The sequence below is a fragment of the Dromaius novaehollandiae genome, chromosome 12 (genome assembly GCF_036370855.1).
Source record: "Dromaius novaehollandiae isolate bDroNov1 chromosome 12, bDroNov1.hap1, whole genome shotgun sequence".
Taxonomy (NCBI): Eukaryota; Metazoa; Chordata; class Aves; order Casuariiformes; family Dromaiidae; genus Dromaius; species Dromaius novaehollandiae.
The window spans coordinates 25,660,356-25,670,913 of NC_088109.1; the positions used below are offsets into that span (position 1 = coordinate 25,660,356).

The 10,558-nt window shown below is 38.1% G+C and overlaps 1 protein-coding gene across 4 annotated transcripts in view; it reads left to right on the top strand.

The window, feature by feature from the left end:
* The window catches only part of GRM7 (glutamate metabotropic receptor 7), a 331,316-nt gene extending 321,491 nt beyond the window's left edge, over nt 1-9,825 (top strand). For 2 of the 4 annotated variants that reach the window (XM_026099681.2, XM_064519239.1), the window contains exon 11: nt 8,656-8,784. Coding sequence is in view for 2 of the 4 variants with exons in the window: in XM_026099684.2 (XP_025955469.2) it covers nt 8,656-8,931 (276 nt within the window). In the remaining 2 variants the exon portion in view is untranslated. Of the gene's footprint in view, nt 1-8,655 lie in introns of all 4 variants that reach the window. The other 2 variants (XM_026099684.2, XM_026099683.2) reach the window with 2 other exon arrangements.
* Nucleotides 9,826-10,558: the final 733 nt, after the last annotated feature.

Consider the following 10,558-nt stretch of genomic DNA (forward strand, 5'->3'; position numbering starts at 1 on the left):
TCAGACAAGCTTGGTCCTATTTCAACTGCAGCAGTTGCTTTCATCTAACTGAAGGACAAAATTTGATTGCGTAACTTCATTTCAGCACTAGTGCCTCTGGAAACTTGGCAGAGTTCGGCCTGATCACAGATTGTGGTATCTCAGCCTTGCAGAGGGCTTCCGACATCTGTGATGAGAACACAGTTGCAGTCTAGCCATGGGGGTGGGGGTGCTTGAAGAACCGCTGGCAGCCCTGCGGATAGCTGTCTATTCATTAGGAAAGTAAATTAAGAAAATACAGTGCCTGTGAAAAGCTGATGCCCTCATAAATTGAACCCACAGGTTAGAACAGAGGTGTGCAAACTTTGTTAAGTTGCTTCAGGAATGACCCTGAAAGCCCAGGCTAAAGTTTTGGAAGGAGCAATACAACATGCATACAAGCTTTGGTTTTGTGTTGCCTAAACCTGTTGGAGAAAGAATTGCTTACAGGATGATAAAAATGACTAAGCTTTCCTTAGCCTTCAGCTGGTGACTTTTCATTGGACTGGAGTAACCTGATCATGTTTTAGAAAGATGAATCAGAAGTCTCAATGAACCAGCTTCAGACCTCCTGTAACGACGGTTCTGGAGCAGACCTGAGCTGGCGACCTTGACATGAAAGGGATGTGTAGGAGGCTGAGTTATTCAGGCTCTAGTTGGTACTCACGTGGCACCGTCTTGTTTGTGGTCCTAACGCCACAGTAGGTAACTGAATGTCTAACAGAGTGATATGGAAAAACTCCTTTATATTACAAGCAACAAATGTCAACAATGCAAATGTATCTTGACTCATATAATTCACACAAAAAGGTAATAGCTGCTAGGCAACTCAGGCTTTTCCTTTTTTTATGCCATTTTAGTTCCTTCTTGGCTTTATGCTCCATGCCTGTAGCTACTTAATTTGATCTTATCTGCAGTGACAATTTAGGGGCCTGTACCCTGGATACGAGTTCACACGAAATGTACAAATTGTCACACACACGGGAAAAAAAATTTGGGTTTGGAACCTTTGAAACTGAAATAAAGAACTTGGGTTTGTTCTTCTGCCACAGTGGAATTCTCAAGCTCTTGCTCTAACATCGTAATTCCATTAGCTTCCTCACCCTCTCCCCTCACCCTCCTGTCGCACTCTGATAGCATTTCGTGAATTAAATACACTGTTCACAGAGTCCTGCTCTTGTAGAGAATCAGTCTGACTCAAGCCTCTATATATTTTTTATAGTGCTGTAACATACAGAATGTCCTTCACCAAAATCTGACCTCACGTTTCATATATATTATTTAGTTAAAATTACTAACAGGGCAGAGTGGGCGGAGAGAGGCGAGGCAATTGCAAAAGGGGCCTATATGAAATCAGTAGTATTAATGTACAATACCTAATTGAATTAGGGAAAACTTTTTTTAAGGGAAATATTTGCCTCTCTCCCAAAGAGATTGTGACAAGGTGGGGGTTTCCACACGTTGTGAATTCCTCTTAGATAACACCTCATTGGAGAAGTTCCTTGCCACCGTCAGGGATTTGATGCTGCCCCAGCCCCCATGGTGATGACAGCTTTAAGGAAGGAACTACTCTGGATTCCCAAAAGAATCTACCTCAGCAGCGCTCTCTTTGGGTTCATTATTTCCAGAGAATCCCTTATAAAAGCCCTTGTGCTTACCAGGATTGTATGGTAAGATCACTGTTACTGCTGAACAAAATTAAGAAAGAAAACCAATTTAGCGGAGCAAAGGATTAAAAGCCTATTACAGAATTTGAAACATAAAAAAGGTAAAACAAACATAACTTTCACTACCCACTTCCATTCTAATTTTGATTTTTCTAGCACTTTATGGAGATTACAGGTAGTGTATTAGTAATACATACCATAATACAATGTGTCACAAGAACAGTTGAAGAAATATTAGTGATGACTGCATAAATCTATACAGTACCATTACCTAATTGTTTTTCTATTAAATTCTCTCTCTCTCTCTCTCCCCCCGGCATTCCATATAACATGCTCCTTCAATCTTTCATCTGGCCCATTCTGGTTTCCCCTCCACCAGGTACTTCAGTAATTCCTAAGGAAAACCAGTCCAATTATCCCAGCTAGAGAATCTAGTCATGCACATCAGAATATGGTCTGCACACACAAAAAATATCTACCGTAACATCCATTCTTCTTTCTTAATGTGCTCCTATCACTATACCACAGTTCAGCAAAGCTTTTAAGCAGGACTGAGAGTTATTTCTATGTTCAACTCAGTGCTTTGTGTACTTAAATAATATGCTATATATTTAACAGAAGCACTTTCCAATTTACGCTAGAGGAGCTTTTGTGGTAAACAGATGCCTTATAGCTTAAGTATAGTGCTCACGCAAGGAGGTAGTCTGCTGTAATTCAGACTTTCTCCTTGTCCTATGGCAAAGCACAGTCTCAGTTGGCCCCAGCTTCTCCTAAATGTGATAACGTGCTCGTGAAAATATGCATCTTCCTCTTGAGACCAGTGAGAAGGCTGTGCATTGGACAGGGGCTGATTTAGTACTGCAGGACTTACAAACGATATAGGGATGATCAGAGAACTTTATTCAGCTTCTTCATTCTTCAGTCAGTGCTTATACGTGAATATTGTTTGTCTTAGAAGTTAGTTCAATTACAGTCACTGTTGTATTTTTGGTGACTGAGTTTTGGTTTGATAAAATTGCAAAAATAAAAAGTCATTCTTACAGCATTTATCATTTAAGCAGGACAGTATCCTCTAGCTACCATGTCTACGGAGCCTGAGCATATGGATTTTGTGTATTGCAGTCTGCCTGTCAAGAACTGGAGAGCCAAAGGAAATGAAACTACAGCACGACACGTGAATTATCACTCATTCTAGTGCAGTGTTCGGGTGAAGAACGGCAAGATGTGTTCAACAACAACAACAACAAAAAAGGCTGTTCTCTCCTTTGAACTTGTCATCAGGTTGCTGTCACGCCATTTATATACCAGATAAATTAGTAATCAGGAAAAAAAAAAAGCAATCTCTTTAGCACCTTCTCACTCCCTGTTGTAATCTGTGATCTGCTGACAAACCTCTCAGGCGACTAGAACAACATTTCTATTTATGGTTGTGTTCAGTGCTGAATTGCTAATTGCTGCTGTTTTACTGAGACTGACAAGGAAATATGACAGCTAAAGATGATATAATTTACGAGATGAGAAGGCTATAAAGCAATTATGAAGGAACACACTTTTTACTAATGTTGTATTTGTAATTTAATATATTCATACTCTATTATTAAAACATGAAGGTCTGTGTGCTGATCTGCATAAAAGCCATTCAGTTCAGGCTCCAGTTCAAAAGCAAGCAAGTATCCACAGGCGCACACATACACACGCACATGCAAAAAAAAAAGAAAAAAGATTTTTTTTTTTTATACAACTGTAGGCATTTATATACTAGACATTTATATACCAGATACACTGCCACTATACGATGGTAGTAAGCGCAACAGGACAGATACGAAAATGTAACAGTCTATTTAAATACAAAAGTTAAAAATTTTATTACTCTGTAGGTTTCATTCCATTTGTAGGTTTTGGACAAGCATGTAGAAGCATTTAGGACTCTTTCTTTCATCTCTTGCTCATATACATTCCCCAGTTAGAGGCAACAGAGCTCTGACTTTCAGGTATGGAGCTGTGGGAGGAGCCATGCATATCCATTTCTCTTTCAGATAAGAATTTGAATTAGAATGTAATAATCGGCCACAGTTTTGCGTAGCGTGAATCTGATACAGGCTTTTAAGCAGAAATTAGTAAAACAAAAGAGAGGAGGTAAGAATAATCTGCCACACTGAATGCAAAAGCAAGAAGGAGCACAAGTTCCAGATTCATAGCCATCATGATGTCAATTCTTGCTCAGTGCTGGAAATAATAAGATCATGTTTCATACATTTGATAGCTTGAGATGCCTGTAGGCTGTAATAAAATTCATCTTTTGCACAGTAAATCTTTCTCTTTAAGCTTGGAAGAGGTTACAAACGTGCATAAAATTGAAGTGAAAGTGATTAAATCTCACTCTGAGTAAGTATTGACAGATCTGCCATGCTTTTGGATACTGCGAGAGCTGCTTCTTTGTGGCCCATGCTCAAGATAATGAAAACCAGTCAAGTGATGAAACATATATCCAAAGAGGATTTTTGCCTCTGCGTATTTGTTTTTAATATGTTGTTAGAACAGGAGATGCAGTTATTTCCAATCCTGTTAACCTGCTTCTGCCAGGGGACAGTTGTAGAATATCACTGCCCTCTACAGGTTGTCATGCAAGTGATCTAATGTTTGAAAAAGAAATGGTTTAAATTAATTGCTGTGTTTAAAAGAAATACTGCTTATTTTCTATGCTGTCGTCATTTCTGTAACTTAAAATTAACATGAGCAAATCCTCACGGTTAGGTTACCTCAATGTGGGCTGTATGAGGGTATCTTGAAACTAATGCTGTTATCTTGCAAGTGAGAAGGATGGATATCACTTCATGGAAGAAAGGGAAAAGGTACGGTACGGAACTGATGACAGCTCGTATCTCATGTGGACTTGTTGGTTGTCAGTACGTTATACACAGTCAAATCCTTAAAATTAACACCATGCTATGACGCTCCTGGATTTTGTGATGACTTAAGATGCCTTCTTTATGCTTCTGGCAGTCCAGCTGCTGGGACACTGAATGTCAGTCCTGGTTCAACTTCTTTTAGAAGGCACTGCTCTTGCCTTCTTGTTTATTGAAACTTCCTTTTCATTTTCAAATTGACACTAAATGTAATGCTCACAGAACTGGAAGACTAATAGCAGTGTCATCAAGCACAACAGAGCTTCCTCCCTTCTATCCAGTATTGTGTATTGGTAGTAATATGCTACAGCATTTTCATAATTCTGTGTATCCCTGATGCAGGTCTTCCTAATTTTTTTTGAAGTGTGGTAACCTAGACTGGTTTCCACCACAACATGGACAAAAAAGATTTCCATGCGAGTAGAACAAAGTTAAGGCAAAACTGTAATGGAGTTGGGGAATTCTGTGCTGCGCTAAGCTTGATAAATGCATAAATGAGTTTATGTGATGTGGCTATCTAAGACTGGACTTGCGCCTGGAATTTATTTCAAGTGCAGTGGTCCTGTCCGTATATATGAAATTATATTCTTCAGGTACTTCTCATTCTAACTTCTGCTATTAACATTATTGCTAGTCAGTACTTAGTGGTAAAGAGTCCTTTCCCTAAAAGCAAAATGTAAATCTTGTTAAATAGAAAGATCCATGTTTTTAAAGAAAGTTATGTATTGCTAATGTGTACTTCAACAACATATGTATTTGCAGCTATCCAGCATGCTTCCTTCCTATATGGTATTCTGTATTTAAAAATAGCTAGCAACCCATATTTATGACATGGTTTGTTTGTTCGTTCCTTTGCACTGACCTCAAGAAATAGGTATGGGTAATGGAAATGGGTATATCTGATACGTGTTTTTCGATACTAAAGGTATAGTCCAACATTTCAGAAACTGCATAGCAGATCCACAGCTATTGGCTCACCCCCAGCACGGCTAACTCAAGGGCCAGCTGGAGTTGAAGGCTTGTATAGTTACCTCTTTTCTTTTGCAACTGCAGCCTGTAGCTTGCTTGATTTTTGTTTGGGATAGGCACTCGCTGCATGCATACTGTCTGTCCTGTCCGTGTGCTGAAGTAGGCAACACTTCAATAATTACATTGCATCATATTATTTGAGACAGCAATGTATAGGGACAAAGGGGGTCAAATGATGGCAACACAGCTTCTGCAAAGCTAAATTTCCTAGCTTATAAGGATTTAGTTTTGCTTCGTAGCATTTTTTTATCTACACAGAAGGATAAAAATTGACATATGTGTATTAATTAACATGTATATATTGTTTGCACAGAGGACAATCTGTACTCACTGTTGGAAAGTCATCATCTATTAGCACTGACTGCAGCATAGTATATGAGATCTGTATCTATTCTCCATTTAAAGAACAGGGGAATGCACATTTATCATGGATTAAAGCACAGTAAATGTTGGTAATATTGATGCTTCATTAGCAATTTCCATTTTCATGTAAATTAATTTGAGAAAAATCCAGTCCATACCTGCCTTCTGGTGCTAATTGCCCAATGATAATGACAAGCTAAGACTCAACAGTAATTCATTACGTAGTAGTCTGTCTCCCTCCTGAAGTCTTCAAATCAAGACTGAAGCCCTTCTGGATGGTAAAGTTGAGCGAAGCTCCAAGTTACTAGAGTTGATGCAGGGATAAAGCTGTGAAATGCACCACTTAGACAGTAAGAGACACGATCTCTTCTGGCCTAACAGTCTTTAGAACCTAGGGAAGAGCCTCCTTCCTCTCCTAAAATAACCATGAAGCTTTTATTGATCATTGTATCTAAATTATGGATGATGCTTTTGTCAACTGCATCATTCTGCTAAAATAGAGCAGTGCCAAAGATAACTTTATTGTCTATGACTCAAATGTTTGGCTTCCATCTCTTCACAGAGAGGTTACAGAAGTACAAGCTATCAAAACTTTTCCTTAGTTGAATTCACTTGGCATGGGTGTTTCATTGTCTTACTGCAAAAATGAAAAATGACTCCCTGTGGTTGAATTTGTGCGAAAACTCATCAAAGCAAAATCTCAGGTTTGTTGAAGGGCAGAGTGAAACCGCTGTAAGCATTAGATGGGTTGACATTATATGGACCAACAGTGATTATCAAAATCTCCTCCTCTTCTATATGAACTCTGTACTGCTATTTATATCACAACATAATACATGCAGTTACTTTGTAACATGTTTCATGACTATACATTTTTTCCAGCTACATTTTAACTCTCTTCAGCATTTAATAGCATACCTTGGTCTATTGAATACTTGCAGTGCAGCCTTGAAGGATAATGAGTTTTAGCTTCCCATGTGTTGAACATCTTCATGTCTCAGAGAAGTTAACACCAATTGAAGAAAACCAGCATTTTGTAGGACTGGACCTTGATTGAACAGACAGCTCTGATGCTTATATAGAACATGGTAAAGCAGCTAAACAGGGTTTCAGAATAATAATATGAAGTCATGAAGTTACACAGGAGGTTCTTAAATAAAAACCTTGAAAATACCTAGGACTAAAATTATTTGTCAGTAAAAAAGATAATGAACACTGTGAAAAACATTTATATTTGATTGCATTCTTACACATTATACTCTCAAAATACTCTGTGCTGTTGGTAGAAAACCTTATTTAAACAAGTATTTCTGAAAAATATGCCACATGAAAATTAATAGTGGTCTCTGATTAATAGTACTTTCTGACTGATCCAAGGAAAAATACACACAAGCTTTGGGGAGCAAAGTTAGGTGAGCTGGTCTCTGAAGGAGTCATGAAACATTCTAAAATTCACTTCACAACGCCTCTCATTTGAGCTCATAAAACAGTAGGTAAGACAAAAAAGAGCAGAAGATTTTCAGCATCCCAGAAAAATCAGCCCTGTGCCATTCTCTTATCTTCCAAATGTAAATTTTATTGGGGTATGCTTTGAGGCTCAGGTTTATTTACATATTCAGTTATTCTGTGTACGGTTGGTTGTAATTCACATTAATGTGTTTTGTTGAATCCAAGTTACTCAAAAAAAATGCCAAATAAGAAGAGTTAATAACAGCAGTGCTGGCAATTTTAACCTTTTGGGTATAACCACTAGCTTAAACTGATCTCATGATAACTGATTATTTCAAGAATATTGGATTTTATTCTTTGCTAAAAGAGCATACATACTTCGTACATGTACTTTTCTTTTAAGAAAAGTAGATAATTAATAGAAAAAGGCCTTTTGTGTATTGATTGGAAAACAATTCAAGATAAAATCTCATGAGTCCAATATATATACTTTATTCTACTTGCTGAATTCACATATAAATGGTATTTTTGTTACTGCTGCATAATAGGGAATATGTTACCAGTTGAGATGTCCCTGAATTGTCAGTGTTGCCAAGGTGTTGCACAATGTTCTGCGTTGTATTCAGCTCCAAGTATTTACAGTGTTTGCTGACAGAAGTGTGTAGCATCGTTCATATAGCAGTTACTGACCGGCTTTATTTATTTATGTTTGCAATCATCAGATATAAATTGATGGTCATAAATAGGAAAGCTGGTACCTTGATTGCCAGATTGAAAAATTCTCAGAAGTCATAAAACTTGAATAAGAATCATTTTTTTATTCCTGAGAAAACCAAATTTACCCATGAGATTTAAGAAGTTGGAGAGAGTATCACTGCTTTAAAAAAAGTCTTAATAGAATTGAGTCACAATGTCTCAGCAGTGAAGACATACAGACTGAAAGACTATGAAAAATCAATCTATGGTAATTTTGTTTATAGTATAGCTAGACTTGGAGACACCACTTCAGTTGATCTAATAGTCTGCCTAGATTAGTAAGCACATGCCTTCCAAAGGGAAGAACAGACTGCTAAAAATATCCGTGCAGAGGAGTTACCATCTGGTCACTGACTTTAAGGTGGCTTTCCTCAGTGTTGCTTTCACAAATCAAGGACTAGGAGCAAGCCTTTTCAAAGAGGGTTTTAAGTGACTAGTTTTGTGACTGTTCTCTTGTTTTCTTTCAGGCCCTGCTGCAAAAAAGAAGTACGTCAGTTATAACAACCTGGTTATCTAGTCCATTTTGTCAGGTGGAGCTGAGGAAGGATGAAGCCTTTCATCCATTCAGTCACCCGAACTGGCACAGATCTCTTCCTGACCTGCAAGGTATCTGTGGCAGGAGGAGTGAAGGCCAGGCAGTCATTGTGGAGAGGAACGTCAGAGGATCCAAGTGTTCTGAGCAGCTGCTATATGAGATATCCTTCATTATTCTTGGCTTAATAAGTCACTGGCACTGCCATTAGGCTGTGACCTTGGACCTTCTCTATGTATGGGAGTTACAATACCTGAGTACCCAGCTCTGATACACGAGGACCCAGCTCCTTATGGGTGAACTGCATTTAGCAACAATGACTTTAAAGGGGCTAATTCTGTCTTTATATGTACTTCCAGACTGCAAGTTTTTGAACTTTCTGTACAGTTCGTGAGGATTTTTGCATATTGCCATCCATGTTGTTTCGAGTTCACTGTTTGTTTTTTGAATGCACAGTTTCATTGAGGCCCTATTCTCTCAGACTTAGCACATAAAAAAAACCCTAAGGATTTAAAAGACGTATGTACATGACCTGTATGACTACTATTGTATCACTGCAATCCATACACATTTTTTTTTAATTAAAAAAAAGAATTTAAAGACCAAAAACTGTGCTGGCGAAGTTAGCCCTCCACCCCCCCCTTTCACAACTTGATGGGCTGCAGAGGAAGCAGAAAGGATTTTTGCTGAGTTTAGTAGAGGTCTTGATATTTGGAATGCATGCCAGTAATGTATTTTATGGTACATGTTAATAATTTATGTTTGATATTTGTATTTGTGTTCTATTTCGTTATTTTATTTAAGATATATGACTATTTTGCAATAATTTCAATAATTCTTATGGTATTTGGAAGAAAGAATATGGCTTTTACATGTCTTGAGGTTTTTCTCTGTTGATGCCCCAACATGATTGACCAGTGTGATAAGGACTTAAAAAAGCATGTATGTTTTATACTGTTTGTAATAAGTAATTTCGTTAATCTTGCTGCTTATGTGCCAATTTAGTGAAAACAATCTTTGCCGCTAACTCCTCCCTTCCTTTCCATTCTCTCGATCCTGTGATATTATCCAAGAATGTATCAATAAAAGATTTTGGTTAACTTTTTTTTATTTACTCCAATAAATATATTTTTTTAGTTGTTCCCTTTCCCCTCCCCCCTTGTGACTAAAGTTTATTTCATTAAGTTCTCAGATATGGAACTCTAAAAAATTAAATGACAGAGAGACAGGCCTTTTCTTTATCAGAAGGACCTGAAGCCCTGGTTTGTAAAAATACGTCTTCTTTAGTGTGCATCAGACTGGACCTGAAAACTGAAGCTGTCCATATGGCAAACATAAGCTGCAAGTGCTCATTCCTGACAGCTGTCAAGGCCTCTACCAGCTCCAGGGATTTCAGAGGAATGCAGACCGGGTGTTCAGCTCTACCATATAAAGGCTGGGACACAAGTTGACACTGCAGCACATGGAAAACAGGGAGGGAACATTAAGTTGAGAGAAAGCTGACGTGTAAGGGCTAAGCTGCCTCTCTTCAACTCCCATGGCCCAACAAGCAGCCAACCCTGAGTGGCCTCCTTTCTTTAACAAGAGCTGTGTCGAGTGCTGATGGCCATATCAAAACGGAAGTTGAAACCCCTTCAAGAATGATTGTTCTATATCTGAATACGTCCTTTCTTACCAAGCACTATTAAATAATTTTTTCATTTCAGGTTGATAAAACTTTACAAAATTTGCCTAGTTTCTTGCTTGCCGTGAAGTCATTTTGGTCAGCTACATTTGAGTAACTGGAAACAGTCTGTTGGAAACAGCTGATCACATTTTGGTAGTAATTGCAAAACCCT